This window comes from Monodelphis domestica, chromosome 6 (assembly GCF_027887165.1).
Source record: "Monodelphis domestica isolate mMonDom1 chromosome 6, mMonDom1.pri, whole genome shotgun sequence".
In the NCBI taxonomy this organism is placed as follows: Eukaryota; Metazoa; Chordata; class Mammalia; order Didelphimorphia; family Didelphidae; genus Monodelphis; species Monodelphis domestica.
In genome coordinates, this window is record NC_077232.1 from 66820775 (window position 1) to 66838469 (window position 17695).

The window sequence follows — 17695 nt, forward strand, 5'->3', positions numbered from 1 at the left end:
ACTATCCTTGTTCTTCCTCCTCCCCTGATCTTCTCTTCTCCAAGCTAAACACGCCCAATTCCTTCAACTAATCCTTACATGGCATGAATTTAAGGCTTTTCATTATCTTTGATTCCTTCTTCTGAGTATTCTTCAGGCATCTTAATCTCACCACTACCATGTATTCTTCAATCCAATTATATTTGTTCTCTTGCTATTCATCACCCAAGATGTTCCTCTTTCTCTCTGCTTTGGGAACTTTTACTACTTGTTCCCCATGCCTGAAATGCTCTCCCTCCTCATCTCTGCCTCTTGGCTTCATGTACTAGCTAAAATATCTCTTTCTAAAAGAAGCCTTTTTCAAACTTCCTCCATGCTATTTTCCCTGTGATTATTTTCCATTTATTCTATATACATATAGTTTGTTTACATGTTGATATAGTTGTTTATATGTTATCTCCTCCATTAGATTGTGAACTTCTTGGGAGTAGGAATCATTTCTTTCCTTTTTTGTTATCTCCAGAGCTTAGTACAGTGCCTAGAACCCAGTAAATGCTTAATAAATGTATTTATTTATTGATTTGACTTGACCTAAAACATCATTCAAACTATTATTTTGTAAGGATTCTCATAGGTCTAGAAGTTGTTTTTGAAATTTTCAGTTATTAACATAAGAAAATTATATTTAAGGTGAAGAGAGGGAAAAACAAAAACAATCTTTTATCTGTATACAAAAGATTTTGGAGATTGAAACACTGCTATTATACTTGTGTCTTTCCAGTTTCTAGAAAGAAGCCCTAGAAGTAGTTCATATTTTCATTTGTCCCATTCTCTCCACCCCAGCTCTCAAAAGTCTTATCATAATATCTTGCATAGTTATTGTGAAACCATATGCCATTTTCCCTTCTTCAGACAGGATATACAAAACCCAAAGAATTAGTGCCAGTTCAGAAAGGGGTCACAATGAGACATAGTATTCTTGAGTTCCAATCTCAGATGCTACTGAACATCAAATTCTATGCCATTCATCAAATCCCAAACTCCCAGAATTGGCCATGAGTACTTGGGACTTGAGAGTCCATAGTATTCAGTTTTGCTCAGACTTTCATTAGAACAAACTGCTTTGGAGGGTGAAAAATTTTGAGTTTAGAGAAATATTAGAAATCATCTATTCCAGGGGTTCTTAACTTATTGTCTGTGGATATTTTTTAAATAAATATATTTCATCATGACTGGCTTCTTTTGTAATACTGTATATTTTGTTTCATGTACTTTAAAACATCATTCTGAGAAGTCCAGGAACTTCATTGGACTGAAAAAGGGTTCCATGTAACAAAAAAAGGTTAAGAATTCAAACGATCTCATCTTATAGAGGAAGAAATTCAGGCTAATGATTTATTCAGTCATGCTGAGTTGAGTAGCAGAGCTGGTGTTGCAACTTGGGCCTGATGATTTCCAATCTAGGAGAAGGTTAGTATTTCTTTTGAATAAAAGTAATTTCCAAATGATCCCCTGCTAATATTGTGGATATAAATAGGATATTTTATGTCAAAATTAGCAAATTAACATTTCTATTCTATATTTGGCCATTTGGTGTTTGTTTAAAAAATGTTAAAAGTGTGAGCCCTCCAGTCACATAGGGAGCATAACTAAGAGAATTTGATACAGTAAATACCTGTTCTTTTACTGTTGGAGAAATTGAAAAATTCTGTGTAAAGAGTGGGTGTTTCCCATATTTGAAAAATTCCTTACATGGTCTCACAGTGATAAGATAAATGCTGAAAAGAGATGAGGTGAAACAGTTGTTGAAGACATAAAGAACTACAGATATGCGGTCCTCTATTTTCTCTTCATTCATAGAGCACAAGTTTTTCATTAGAAACAGTGTGACATTGCTAAAAATGAATAGAACCCTAGCTCTTTGACCATCCTCATTGGGAAATGGAATGGCTAACTGTGGACATTCTCCAAGCATGTCACTTGAATGACTTAACAGTTAAGAAAATGAGAATAGGATCCTGAGGCTTCATAAAAATTCGTGGTGAATTATAGATCAGCCTTGGAGGCTCTGCAACAAACCATAGGATCATATTTAAGTATTGTGTAGCTAGGACTCTCCATAATTAGGGATCATACCATGCTGATAAGTTCAAAGACTGATTTGCTTCATTTTTTTTTCCTTAAACACAGATAAAGTTCATAATTTTAAGAAAAACTTTGAAATATTTGGGGTTTTTGCTAGAAAGCAAGGAAACAAAAGGTTTTCCCCTCCTTTTTTAAACTAAATAGCCACTAAAAAGTTCTGTTGCATGACCAGGTATAACATTTCCATGAAAAAGATCCATTTCATGTCATGGACTAATAACTATACAATTATATTCAGGTAATAAATACTAATAATAGTTCATAAATAATGCCTTGGACTTACTTGGTTCCTTTCATCTGAAGTCCTTAGAACCATTTACAAACATTAATTAAGAAGGCCAGTTGAAGTCCAAGCAACATAATGCTGGGATGAAGAGAAAAATATTGGAAATCTGGGAGTAATAAAACCAACAAGGGCAGCAGCCAAGGAATGAGAGAAGAAAAAAAAAAAACTAGTCAAATACAACCATCTCAGGGAGACATTTCCATTCTACTTGGCAAATAGGAGGATCAAAAAGAGTACATAGCAGTTGAATCATTTAGCACCTACTGTGTACTAAAGGAGCGAGACCCAGAGAGTAAAATGCAGAAAGTGACAGGTTAAAAATCTTGACCTCCATAGTAAGAAAGGCACTGACAATTCCTATAGGGCTAGTGTAAGAGAACACTAAAACAGTTATTTAAGAAATTAAGCAGGAACAATGAGAGTATCAAAAAATTAGCACAGCATTTAACTGCAAAGAAAGACAAGATCCCAACATGAAATACACATCTTCCACATTTAGACATCCTGCATCTGAATTAATAGAATCTGTTAACATGGACTACAGGATTGAGATCAAAGAAATATGTGGTCAAAATATTGAACAATAAATGGATAGAAGAACTCATGCAGTGTGACAATAGCCTACATTGCACTGTACTAATACACAGTTTTAAGTTGAATTCAGGAGTCCACATTTTAAGAAGACTATTGACATGGTTGACAACATTGGGAAGAAAAGGAGACTAGGATGTACAGGGGTATCAAAAACCACTCATTATAAGGATCAACAAAACAAAAAAGAGAACTCTTAATTTAGGGAAGACTTAAGAGGGACACAGTATTTCTCTTCAAACAGGTCAGGGACCATAAGGTGGTAGAAGGATTGGACTCATTCTCAGTAACTCCAGAGGAAGTTACAGGGACATCATTTTGGCAGTTAGAGCTGTCCAACAACTGAGTAGACTACCTCATAATATAGAGCATTCCTCAAAGCTGCTTAAATAGAAGCTAAATAGCAAAGAACAAAAACAAACAAAAAACAAGGTCTTTTCAAACAACTGTCTAACTGTATTACTTCCATCTTAATACTTGTGAAGTTGATTTCTGAACCCATGTGTAAGGCTTACTATTTATTATTATTGAATTTCATCTTATTAGATTCAGCCCTGCTTTTTAGCCTGTCAAGATCTTTTTAGATCCTGATCCTGTCATTCAGTGGGTTAGCTATTCCCCACGCTTTGTGTCATCTGCGAATTTTATGAACATGCCATAAAACAGTATACATTGCCTCCCCTGGTTAGAATGTGAGCTCTTTCGGGTCAAAGAGTGTCTTGATTTTTCTATTTGTATCCCCAAAGGTTAGTACAGTGCTAGCCATTAATTTACTCATTCATCCATATCTTTATCTAAATTATTTATTAAAATGTTAAACAGCATAGGTTCAAGTATAGATCACCTACTGCAGACTTCCTGGCAAGCTAACATTGAATCATTAATATAAGTTATTCTTCGAGCCCAATCATTCAAATATTTTTGTCTATATCTATCCATCTTTTGCACAAGAATGGTATTAGTTTATCAAATGCTTTACTAAACATTAGATAAACTATATAGCAAAAAAGAAAAAAAGGTTCAGTCTGATAAGACTGATGTTGATGTCAATCTTGCTTTTTGTAATCACTTCCTTTTCTATATGTTCCCCAACCATTCCTTTAATGATTCACCATAGGAATTTCCCAGGAATTAAAAGCAAACTTTCATTTTGTATACTCTTCTCCTTTTTTGGCAATTAGGAAAACATTTGCCCTTCTCTAGGCCCCTGGTAGCTCTCCTATTTTCCACAGGCTTTCAAAATATCACTGACAATGGCTCAGCTCAACAATCACATTTGCTTGTGGTTGTTTTTTTCAATACCCATTTCCAAAAATGGAAAACCCCATATAACCAGCCCAAATCCTCATCTATTTTCCCTGCCAAGGGAACAGGAGTTAAAAGTTTGTGCCTCTCTTATATTTCTAAGGGCAGTTCATTTTATTTCTCTTTCTATGTTTCCCATGTCCTCAACCAAACTGAAAGTTCCTTGAGGGCAAGGATTATGCCCTATTCAATTTCTTACCTAGTAAAGGTCCAAGAGAGAGTCCTGCCTGTATTAGAACGTATTAAATGAATAGTAAATCCTCCATGAAGATTTGTTCAATGAGGAAATGAATGCTGGACTGAACAAGGGAAGAAGCCCAACCCTGCTTTCTTCTTGCTCATGTAAAGCCCATGTGAAATGAAATCAACACTTTAGGTGCCCACCACAAAAAAAGAAACCTTGGGGCAGAATGGAGTCTCACCCAACCCAAAAGATAAGCAACCTGCGAACCTTGAAGATATCAGATCGGTAGAATACCCAGGCAGAAGAAGTGGGGACAAGGAAAGCAAAATTCCACCCACTCCCGGGGAAATTGCTATAACACCCTGTCAAACAAACTATGGGAGGAAAAGCACCAAGGTTTGTCCCACTGACTTCTCAAAGGAGCCCAGGATATCATCATAAACATTCACAAGCGTTGTTAGACCCTCACTGGGTCCAGCCCTGCCTAGAGTCACTTAGAAAGTCAGATGGACTGACTTTGGCTAACTGCGACTCCTGCTGCAGCTCTGCGCTGCTGCTTATAGGAGAGGCATGTCTGCAACCTGGGAAACTCCATCTTCAGGAGGGCGAGGACGTAAGTGCAATCAGATGAGAGTCATAAAACACACTGACCTGAATTTGCTGCTGCAGGAGATTGATTTTGTGCTGCTGTTGCAGAAGCTGCTGCTGCTGCCTCGCAATCTGTCAGAAAGAAAGTTTCGTTAAGTTACAATGAAGTGTTTAAACCCCAAGCATCACCTCAGCTACCTCTCCTGGCATCCGAACGATGCTTTATTGCACCTCCGTGGGCAAGGGCTACTGGAAAGGGAGTGAGGAAGCCCAGGAAAGGTGGAGAAAAGGACAAACCCCAACCTGGTGCTGTCTCTCTGCTGGCTCCTAAATCGCTCCGGACAGCTGAGCACCACTGCTCCAGGGGCGTTTTGCCGACGCATCGGATCACCCCGACCCTCACCTGTCATCCTGAAAGGACCAGAGTTTGACATCCCGGCCCTTAGAGAGTGAAGACTGTAAAAGTGTAAAACTTCAGCAACACTTTTCTAACGAGATTCATTTGGGCTGAGAAAGCAGAATTGGGAAGTCAGAGTTAGCAAAGTGAGACTCTGCTGCAAAATCTCTGCAGGTGCATGACGGGATTCCGAGGCAAAGTCCTGTCTTTTTCAGCACCTATCAGACCAAATCTTTAGAAGAGCAGAAAGGGAAGGACAAGTTGCCACAGAAATCCCTAAAGTGCTCCTCATACACATCTGTGTATGTGTGTTTATGGCTAGAGAGAGAATAGAGCTGCATGTGAATGGAAAGTCTTTGAGAACAGAGATGATTTTCTTTTGTATCTGTATCCTCAGGGCTTAACACAAGGCTTTGGATTCAGTTAGTGCTTAATAAATGCTTTATTACAATAATAATACTAATAATAATAACTAGGATTTATACAGAACTTCAAGGTTTGCAAAGAATTTGACAAATAATTGTCCTCACAACAACCCTGGAAGGTAGGTGCTATTATTATGATACTTTAAACAGTTTACAAATAAGGAAACTAAGGCAGATAGTAGTTGAGTGATTTGTTCACTGCTATACAATTAGCCAGCAAGTGTTGAAGGTTGGATTTGAACTCGGGTCTTCATAGCTGCTTAAATATATAGATATATTTGTTATAGAAACAAATGAAAGAGAGATTAGAGAGAAGGAGAGACAGAGAGACAGAGAGAAAGATTTGTGGGGAAATCGTTCATTACTCTTCATTGTATATATTGACTTCATTGGTATAAGCATCTCCAGAAAGCAAAACCCTCTATCAAATAAAAATAGGCACTTGTTTGGCAATTTATAGTCTTAGAGAATTGCTTAGTGAATTGAGAGGTTGATTAAGTAACCCAGGATCAGACAGCCAGTTTCAGGGAAGGTCTAGAACCCAAGTCTTCTTGAACCTAAGGCTAAAACTCTATTCACTATACTGTAGTATATGTATATGTATGTAGTATATATGTTTCTGTATATATATATATAAACATTTATAAATATATATGTAAATACACATATACCTACACATACACACACAAATTTATATATACATAAATATATTTTCCCTCACGGCCTGTGAAGTGTGCTACTTAAAAACCTAACCCTCCAGATAATAAATTTCTCAAGTTTTTGCCTTACACTGGTCCTCTCCAAAGGTAAAAAGTCAGTCTTATTTTATATGGGGATTCCCAAACAGGAGATTCATTCTTTTTCTTCATGAGAAAAATTGTTCTGGTGTAGAGAAAGAAGGATCAAACACTTTGAATAGTTTCTAAGGCTGGATGCTCTCCTTGTGGGGGTAGGGGGAAAGGCAAGAAAGGATACCAAACAACTTCCCTAGGATAATGGTACTTACCATGAAGCACAGACTAGATAGCAGACTGCATATTATCTCAAATACTGGATTGTTATAGCCTTTAATTTTGAAGGCAACCTGATGGTGAGAGGAAGCCCGCTCCTAGATCAGGTTGAGTAGAGAACCATGGGAAAGGAAGCAAGAAGATAGAAGGTAGCCTTTTCAGGAAAGAAAGAGAGGTTGACTTGTCTTGCTATTTCTCAGCCTCCAAACAGAAGGCAGCCATGATCTTATTCTACAGGAATCCATCTAAGGTATAGAAGGGAAAAGGCATCAACCCTGAGCTATACTCCCCAAGCCTCCCAAGAAGAAGGAAGCAAATACCACAATCCAAGCATTTTCCCAGTGAGATGACTGGCAGAGTGGCTTCGTCCTGGACCCAAGTGTTGCTGTAAGGTTTCTCAATGGTGAGTTCTAGTCCTAGGAATAGGGCAGATGGAACTGGGGTCAGGGTGACTCAGTGGGAGTGTGAGAAGGGAAAGGACAGGATACAACTTTAGCCCATAGACATGGCCAGCTCTCCTTCACACGGTCCAAGTCACTGGAGCACAGCTTATACTGCAGCTCTTGGTTTGATGCTAGGGCTTCTGAATATTTATTTCCTTCTTGGAAACCAGTGAAACACCACCAGGCATCTAATATTGATGGTACCTCCTAAGTGATAAAGTGATGCATAGAAATGCATCCCAAACACCACAGCGCAATTACCATCATCCACTCGAGATGTATAGGCTTGACACAGTGAAGTATGGGACATAAGCACCATGTGGCTCAAATTCTGAATTTTATTTGCCAATCGGCTGAGATACATGCTCGCTTCATTGGGCATGACAACCTAGTTTTAAGTGTCATTTAATTTTCATTTTGAAATATAATTACAAAGTGTTCACTGTAAGATATCACTCGTCTGCAAATGTGTCAAGATTAATTTGTGCTAGCTTATTCACAAGTGTCAATAGTTAATTACTGTGTCATCTCTGGATGGCTAAATGACATTCTAACTTCTGATTTTTTACAGTCTTCCTTTATGTTATTTTCCATTAGGGGCTGAGTCCATATTCCTACATGTGGGCAAATATTCAAGCACATAAAATACCAGACGTCACAACTCATTAAAATCAACAGAGCATATATTGCTCTATATACCCCTATAAAATACATTTAACTGAAAAGATAATTCCAGTAATAATGTCAGATTCCTAAAAACTGCACATTAATTTGGGTCTGTCTGATCTAATGCCTACAGGACTGCTCCATGGGATGATTGTTGTTAAGATTACTGCACTCTAATGAGACATGTAGAGTGTTTGGGAGAGTGACTACCTTTAAAATTATACAGTTGAAACTTTATTATTCCTCTTGTTTCCTTTTGACTAATTCACTGACAATTTTTATAACTGGAAGGGCCCAGGCTGAGTTCCATGGTTCAAGTCAATCTCTTAGGGGTAGATCTCCTTCAGAAAGAGAAATAAAATGATCTGCCCTTAGAAGGTCCTTCAGAAAGTAAATCTTCACAATCTAGGGGGAAAGTATGGGAATTTGGTTTGAATAAGTCACCTGTGCTAATAAGTGGCAAGTGTATTCAGATGCCTACAAGGAGATCTATCCCTAAGAGATTGACTCCCTCCATTGTTCTAGTACCCTGGCCTCATTATTCTAGGATAATGTGTGTTATTGCTACTATGTCCATATGAGAGACTCTTCTATGGCCACAATGACACACCACTCCCCCAAAATGCCAACAGGTCCTGAGGGCATGAAGTTTGTCCCCACATCCTCCCTAAAGCCATGATGAGCATCCATGGGACTCTCAGTCCCTGGCGTGAGGATCCCAGCCTAGGACCTGGTGGGTCAAAGTCTAGGTGCCTCACCTGCTCTTGCTGCTGGCGAGCTAGGTCCATCTGCTGCCGCTGCTTCTCAATCTGGGAGGCTGCTAGCTTTTTCTGTTCATCGTGGGCAGCCAGGAGCTGCTCCCGTAAACTGATCAGCTGGGTGATCATGGTGGAGAGCTGCCGTTCTTTCTCTGCCAGACTCTCAGGGGTACCTAAAGAGAGGAATAGATTGGACATGTTTAGGAATAAGTGGGCAAGATACCCAAAGGCATTTTGAGCCCAAGACACCCAACTGCTATCTACAAATTGTGACTCCTATACATTCACAAGACGAGAGAATCACCATTCTAAAGCTAGAAAGGATGCCAGGGATCATAAAATCAAAACTGTTCTTTTCCAGATGAAGAAACTGAGATTCAAGGAAGCTCAATGACTTGGTTGAGTTCACACCACTAAGAAACTTCAGAGACAGAATTTGAACACAAAATCTCTGGATCTAGAGCCAACCCTATTCCCACTTTACCATTTACTTAGGAATAATCCCACTGGGTAAAAACAGGTCATTTTCATAAAGGCAAAGCAATGGAAAAACACAAGATCACATATTTCAGTCACTAGAGCTGGGTTTCTCAACCTTTTTTATGTCCTGAACCCCAAAGGTAGTATGGGGAAAACTATGGTCCCATTCTCAGAATGACATTTTTAAATGCACCAAGGCCAGTCCCGCTTTACTGTGTTCAGGTTTGGAAGGGAGGGAGGGAGGGAGGGAGGGAGGGAGGGAGGGAGGGAGGGAGGGAGGGAGGGAGGGAGGAAGGGAGGGAGGGAGGGAGGGAGGGAGGGAGGGAGGGAGGGAGGGAGGGAGGGAGGAAGGAAGGAAGGAAGGAAGGAAGGAAGGAAGGAAGGAAGGAAGGAAGGAAGGAAGGAAGGAAGGAAGGAAGGAAGGAAGGAAGGAAGGAAGGAAGGAAGGAAGGAAGGAAGGAAGGAAGGAAGGAAGGAAGGAAGGAAGGAAGGAAGGAAGGAAGGAAGGAAGGAAGGAAGGAAGGAAGGAAGGAAGGAAGGAAGGAAGGAAAGGAGGGAGGAAAGGAGGAAGGAAGGGAGGAAGGAAGGGAGGGAGGGAACGTACTTTACAAAGATTATTTCCTTTAATCCTCACAACCCCAAAAAGTAGGCACTAGTATGATCCCCATTTTACAATTGAACATTCTGAGGTACACAGCTAGTAAGTGTATCAAGTCAGATTTGAATTCTAATTGCTGGCCCAGTGCTCTATTCACTTAGATACCTCTACTGGTAGTTAAAATTATTCTTTATGAGGACTAGTTAAAAGAACAAAAGAAGTTTCATCTGGTATAGAGAAGACTCTAGTACATCATGGTAGTTGCCTTCAAGTATTTAAAGCACCTAAACTATCTAGTCTTATAAAATAGGAATAGCTCTCAAGCCAGAATGATATAGAAGAAAAAGTTCTGGTCAGAATACCTGGGTTGGGACCCAATTTCTGTTACTTATTACTTTTGTTACCTCCAACAAATCATTTATCTCCCTGGGTCTCAGTTTCCTTCTCTATAAAATGAGAGAAGATTAGACTTGATCCCTAGGCTTCCCAAAAGTTTCCCCCAGTTCTAAATCTCTGACCCTACAATTTAGATTGTGTGAAAAACAGAGATCGAAAAACAAAACAAAACAAACAAACAAAAAAAGACAAGGCATTAACTCCTCAATATTTGGTACAAATTTTACGTTTCTTTTTTTTTTTACATCTCTATATCACCCGAGCATCATCCTCAAGGGTTTCCGCATAGTACAATAATGCCATGTGGCCCTGAGATCAGAACCCCGGTTGCTACGGATAGTGTCAGGGAACACTCATTTGTCTGTAGTATGAGCCTAAGGAAGGATTCAAAACTGCCACCAGTAAGAAGGAACTCAACCAAGATCACTGTCTAGAGGGGGTGGAATGGTTGGGGTGGGAGTAGGGAGTGAAGGCAGGGCCAAGCTGAAGTTCCCAAGTTCATTCTTTGAAGGTAACAATGTTGCTTTGGGGCTCCCTCACCCCTTTTTTCACTTGTCATCCTTCAAAGGAAGCAAACATTCTCAGGGTTGAAAAGGTTATGCATAAGGATATGGTGTTTAATAAGGATGAAGCCTCCGAACACTTACGACATGCACTAATGGTGCTGAACAGTCTTTTTATGGGTAAATTGCACAGCTCTCCTAAGTAAAGGGTACAGAATCCTTTTGTGAATCTAAATTAGAGCATTTCACTGTGGCACAAGATAAGAATTTCAACCCACTGTACTCAAGCCACACAGGTTTCATTATGAAGGAATGATCTATGATTTGAAAGCTTTTCAGAAAGAAGCCACCAGCTGTCAGCAACGACAAAGATAGTCCTTTTTTTTTTTTTTGGTGAGAGGGGGTGACTAGCCTCCTGATGGCTGTCCTTCCCCCTTCATTCCTTCAGAGGAAACACCAGAAGACAAGAAGGGGGCCTGGTGATAAAGAAATCAGGAAGAAGGCCTTTTTTGTTGTTGATGGCGCTGTTCCTTCATGGGATCCTGGTCAAGCTAAGGACAAGGATGGGCCACTAAAAGGTGACTCTATTGTAGCAGAAAAGCACCACAGGCTTAAGACACTGTTTTGACAATCTAAGACCAAACTGCAGGCTTGTAGCCTACAAAGAGTGACTCAAGAACAATAGTGTAACATCACACCTGTATGTGGAATTTTTATTTTACACATTATTAAAGTTTATAGAGTGAATATGGCTTTTCACACAACTCTGGAGATTTAACTCAGACCAGAAAAATGTGATTGTATCAAGGGTTGGATCTAATAAGGCCAGTAAACAAAGATAATGGCAAAGAGAGAAGCAAGAGGGATCTAAATGAGAGAAAGAAGAAATGTCTAGCCCAGAAGGTTCTTAGATCTAAAAAAAAGGTTCCTTCAGTATATCAGGAAACCTCTCCAAAAGCCAGAGACTTTGTTACTGAGAGAAACAAAGGAGGAATGGAGAAAGAAATAAGAAACATCTTCTCATCCATGCTCTGATAATCGAGCAGATCCAAGCACTCAAGATAAGGCATCTCTGAACTGTCTTCTTTGCCATCTATTATAGGATTTTATAAATATCTCAAAATGTTGGTGAGGTATAAAATTCTTTTTAATAAATAAAAACCTACAAAACCACCTCTTTTTCTGATCTTTTATTTCTAGAATGTCTACCTAGTCACTAGCTAAAATCAGCTTGAGCATGAAAATGTTGTTGTTCAGTCATTTTTCAGTCCTATCCAACACTTCATGACCCTATTTGAGGTTTTCTTGGCAGAGATACTGGAGTGGTTTGCCATTTCCTCCTCCAACTCATTTTACAAATAAGGAACTGAAATAAACAGGGTTAAGTGACTTGCCCAGGGTCACACAGCTAGTAAGTATCTGAGGCCAGAGTTGAACTCATGAAGAAGCCAAGAACTCTATCCACCATACTACTCAACTACCCTGAAAATAGTGTGATATTGTGGAGAAGTCACTGGCTTTCAAAGTCAGATCTAGGTTCAAATCCTACCTCTGGCCATTACTGCTCACTTGTCATTTCTACTATGTAAAGTGAAGGAATTGGACTAGCTGATCTCTGAGGTCCCTTCCAGGTCAACATCTAAGAGCCTGAGAGAGGAATTGTATGATCACAGCACCTGTGTATACAACTTTAGGCAACTCATACTTTGCCTCTTCTGGAAAATGAAGGACTTCATTTAGATGTCTTCCAGTTCCAAGTTTGAGTGTGTGTGTGTGTGTGTGTGTGTGTGTGTGTGTGTGTGTGTGTTTGTAAGAGGCAGAAATAAAGAGCAGCAGAGAGAGAGAGAGAGAGAGAGAGAGAGAGAGAGAGAGAGAGAGAGAGAGAGAGAGAGAGAGAGAGAGAGAGAGAGAGAGTTCCCAGATAATTACAATGATTAAGAATGGGAATCGCGATAAAGAGAGTCACTTGGGATGTTGGAACTCCCCAGGGAAGGGCCAGGGACTTTTTTTTCTTTCCAGACTTACTAAAACATTCCCACAAACTTCAATCACTTCAGTTCATCATTAAGTTTTTATTAAGCACCCATTCTTGAGCAGGCACTGGGTGAAGGCTAAAGCTACAAAGACAAAAATGAAAGCCCTGACCTTGAAGAACTGGTCCCTTTTCCCACTGTCTAATAACTCCAGGAGCAGAGGATGATGCATAAAAAGTTTCTTATTATGTGTGAAGATGGAAGCAACAGATTCTCCAGCTCACAAAAAAGTTGCTCTGAGGCAGAAGTTATCAGCCTCAAGTCCAAAACTTTTAAAATGTATTTTTATAACCATTTTGATATAATTGGCTTCCCTTTTAATCTATATATTTGATTTTATACATTAAAAACTTTTGCTGAGGGTTTATAGGCAACACCAGACCATCAAGAGACTCCAAGTAAAGAACTCCTGTCTAAGACTAAGAAAAATGTATAAGACCACCTAGAATTATGGAACACAGTGAACCAACCACTAAATGGAACTTGTAGAAATATTACATCCTGCCCTCTCTAGTTTTTATCACACCAATTCAGTGACTCTCATTTCTAGGACCTGAAACAGACATCAAGGATAGTAAGAGAGAGGCAACACACCTGATGGGTTTTATGTTTGCATTTGTGTGTTTGTTTTGGAGGATCCAAACCTATGGGCAAGTCCCCACTATGAAGCTTTCTTCCAGCAAACAAATACCCAATTCTCCTTTAATATACAAACACAGAACATTGCTTGGGAGGCCCTGTAGGATTGAGTTCTTGTCTATCCAAGTCAGGATTTCAAACCAGGTATCCTTACTTGGACTTGCTTTCTACTCTACTCTACAGTGAAAAGCATTGTGGACATGAATGTCCTTTATTTGCATTTTAACCTGGGTGATGGGTTTTCTTGGGGAAGCTGTTGGAGTAACTTGGTTTGTACTGCTCTGAAATGCTCAAGACTTTCCAAAGAACTTGAGAGTGGAGGTGGGTTGGTTGATGCCCATGTTATTTCCAGGAAAACTGAGCTGAAAGGTAAGTGGAATATGGCATAACAAAAACATACCTTGAACACATCTGTAAAATCACTGAGCCTCCATGTTAGTGTCAAACCTCAAGCACTATCATGGACCAGTTTGCATACCCAAAGTCTATGAATTTTGCTTTGGATCATTTTCCTTTACTGTGATTGCTGTCTTTGCTCTATTAGCAATTCTGGTTTGAAATTATACATTTTAGAGCTGGGGTGTAGTATATTTCTATTTTAATTGCCTAAAAGGTGATGTTTCCATGATAAAATAGCAGTACCTGATTGGGTTCAAAGAACTGACCTGCAGACATACTCTATGCCATCATATCTCAGGAATGGAGATGAACTCATCCCCAGAAATGAAGAGACCACAGGAAAAGAGCAGATGGGGAAAGAGTCTAAGAAATCAGCTAGTCTGGAGGTTCTTCACCTTTTTTGTGTGTCATGACCCCCTCTAGCAGACCAATGAAATCTGTAGATATAATCCCAGAAATATATTTTTAAATCCCAAAATACATAGGATTATTATAATAGATATGTATGTAACAAAACAGAATTATTAAAATATAATGAAAAAAGACCCAGGTTAAGAACCCTTGATCTATTCCAACTACCTTATTTTACAAGAAGAAAATTGCTGTCCAAATCACTGAAGGATCTTGCCCAGTCATATGTCAAGATTCAAACTCAGATCTTTTGGATTCTCCCAAATTTAAATAAATACTTTCAATAAAAATTCTATCATAAAATAGAAATTACAAAGAAGGTAGGTAAAACCAATGGGAACCCTGTGGGACCTAGTGGAGTAAGTCTGGGATTTCCCTGGCATGTGAAGAAACATCAAGAGATTTTCCCACACGCTCCAATGCTCTGTCTTATTTCTCAATGGAATAATCTAGCCATTAATTAATTATGGTTTAAATTCTGATAAAATAGCAAAGAAAACTGGACAGATTTAAGGCTCTACCTAGGCCAGCAAAGGTCACTGGGAGCAGCTTGCCATCATCACCTATTTCACATCCTTCAAGCTGGAAGCCCTGCTTAGCCTCTTTACTCTTCCAAGTAACAAAAGACACCTCCTCTGCAAGGCTTGGAATGAGAACGAAGGGAAAGCCTTCCTAAAAAACATCAGGAAAGTCTTCCTGCCTGCATTCCTCCAACATCATATCTTATGTGTCTGAAATTCAACTACAACCATATCTATTCTCTAATTCCAAAGACAATGCTGTTTTATTTTTTGGCTTTTTTTTCCCTTCTCTCTCCCTCCCTCTCTCCATCTCTCTCTCCCTCCCTCTCTCCATCTCTCTCTCTCTCTCTCTCTCCTTCTCTCTGTATGTGTATGTATGTACGTATGTGTGTGTGTGTTTTGTTCCATGGGGTCGCCTTTATCCCCAAACCACATCTGTCTTGAGTTTCTCTCAGATTTGTCAGGTGGATCAGTGCTCCCCAGGGCCTGCTCCAGCTGAAGTATTTTAATTTGACTAAACACCTGATTTATTTTATCTCTCCGATGAGAAAGGCAGTTTGTCTTAATAGAGCCTGTCAGCCCACAGTCCCATTCACGGCAATTTACAGGCAGCCAGGGACGCTGGAAGAGAAGAGTGCTGTGATTCTGTACTTTATCCTCCTCCAGAAAGCACCTAAAAGCAGCTATTCACTGCTACTGCATGTGGCATTTTAGAACTGAATTAGCTTTTTATTCAAGTAACTACACTTGTTGTGAATAGCTTATCTGTAAAATTGCTACATTCACTACTGATTTTATTAACCTTTGGCTCTATCACAAAATGGTCTTCAGTTAGGAAAGACCTTTAAAATTGACACATTTTTCTTAGGGGCCTTTATTCCAGTGACTTCAGATTTACTGAATTTGATCCATTGAATTCTTTACCAGTTGTACTTAAAATTTTGAGCCTCAATAGGAAGTCAATAGTGCGTAAATAAGGAAACATTTTTTTAAATGTAAATACAGTGGCAATTTCCTTCATCAAAAGTTTTCAAATACCATCCTTCCTTACAACAGTTTTGAAATCAGCCCTCTAGCCTCATTTTGTGGGAATCTTAAGAAGCTGAAAAAAATCACCAAAAGATATCAACTTTTCTACTTTGCAAACTATAGCTAAGATCCTGGGGTGTTCCTAGATCCTACTAGAAAAAAAAGTCAATGAAAGAGATTAGGACATATAAAATCATGATGTAGTGATCAGGTAGCTTGCACAGCTAGACAAAAATGGAAACATAATAAATTACCAAACTAGGTTTTAAATATGTTTAAGGGAGAAACTTTTCTTGCTACTTTCACAAAAGCAACTCCACATGCAATGCCTATTGAATGTGGCAAAGTGTTACTGAATGGGTGTAATTTAAAAGGTCACTACTAAGAAAAGGGGGAGGGTAGTATTGGGAAGAAACTGGAACTTTCCAATCTGAAATATGCCGATGCAAGCAGCTTGCACGGCACTAGACTGGACAGAGTTTGGCTCACCCTTTCCATCATATCTCAATACATGACAGAACTGCTTAAATGATCCAAGAATTTTGGTTTCCTCAAAAGCCAAATCCCTGAGAATATTGTTCCCCATCAAAGGATCCCCATGATCTGGTAGACCAAGAGCCTGCTGAATGGAAAAGACTAAAGGAAACACAATAATTACCAAGAAAATAATTCTTCATTTTCATATAAATTTCCACTCCAATACATTAAGGTTACATACAACCTGAAAAGAGAAAATTTTGATCAGCCTAACAAATTATGTCATCTAACTCAAGGGTTCTCAACCTGGGATCTATGAAACTTTTTTTATTATTTGATAATTGCATTTCAATATAATTGGTTTACTTTTTCAATCCTATGTATTTTATTCTATGTATTTAAAAATGTGATTCTGAGGAAGGCTCTGTCCATTGGTTTCAATGGACTCCCAAAGGGGTCAAGGACCCACAAAATGGTAGAGAACCTTTGTCTTATCACAAAGCCTTCTGCTAAGCTTTTGGCATTCAATGATGAAAAAGCATAGTCTCTGCCTTCATTAGGTTGATAGAAAAACATGATATGTACAGAGCAGAGATACAGACAAAGTCCTGTACAAAATTTTGAACGAAGAGATGGCACAAATCTGGGCCTTAAAGAAAAGACAACAATTTCAACAGGCAGAAATTTAGGCACAGAGGAAAAGCCTTGCTCAAAAATATGGAGGCAAAAGAAGACAAAATGAGATCAGGGTACAGTTTGGCTAGAACCCAAACAGAGTAGAGTTGTGTGGAGTTGGGCTGAAAAGATAAATCAGTGCCAGACAGTGCAGGGCCTTAAAGGACCAGTTAAAACTGTTTTCTAGCACAAAAGCTGCCAATCTCAAAGGAGTCATATGATGATGCTATGGGTATTTTTGCATGAGGTCATGAATCCATATGCAAATCCAAAAATGAATGAGTCTCTCCCTTCCGTAGACTGAATGAATAAAAAATGAACAAAAGAAAAAACATTTACTAAACACTGTGCTTAGCACATATTTCTATGAAGATATGTCACACACAAAACAAAACATGTTTACTTCTCAAATGAATGTAGATGATGGTATGATAAATAAAATATAAATTCATTTTTAAAAGTTAATGAATTTATAGTACCTTCCTGTCATTATGTATTTTCCGAGTCAAGACCCTAACAAAACTAATTATAGGGGGGGTTTCAAACAGGACTTTTGGGGGGGACATTCAAAGGGTCAGCATCCTTGAAGACATGGGGAACCACTGGCCAAGAGACTTGTAAACAAATCTGCTCCCTGGCAGTTTCAATAGTGACCTCATCACACATGAACCCAATAGGATTTAACAGTAAAAAAATCCCACGAAAGCACTAAAAAGACAAGTAGAGAAGAAGAGAGGGTCATTTCAACATCCATCCC

The 17695-nt window shown here is 39.0% G+C and overlaps 1 protein-coding gene across 22 annotated transcripts in view; it reads right to left on the reverse strand.

Annotated features, from left to right (window-relative positions):
* The window catches only part of SOX6 (SRY-box transcription factor 6), a 673059-nt gene that overhangs the window by 219006 nt on the left and 436358 nt on the right, over positions 1 to 17695 (reverse strand). For all 22 annotated transcript variants that reach the window (XM_016423408.2, XM_056802165.1, XM_016423409.2 and 19 more), the window contains 2 exons: positions 8778 to 8950; positions 5142 to 5210 (listed from right to left, as the gene is read on the reverse strand). In XM_016423408.2, coding sequence (XP_016278894.2) covers positions 5142 to 5210; positions 8778 to 8950 — 242 coding nt within the window. The remainder of the gene's footprint in view (positions 1 to 5141; positions 5211 to 8777; positions 8951 to 17695) is intronic.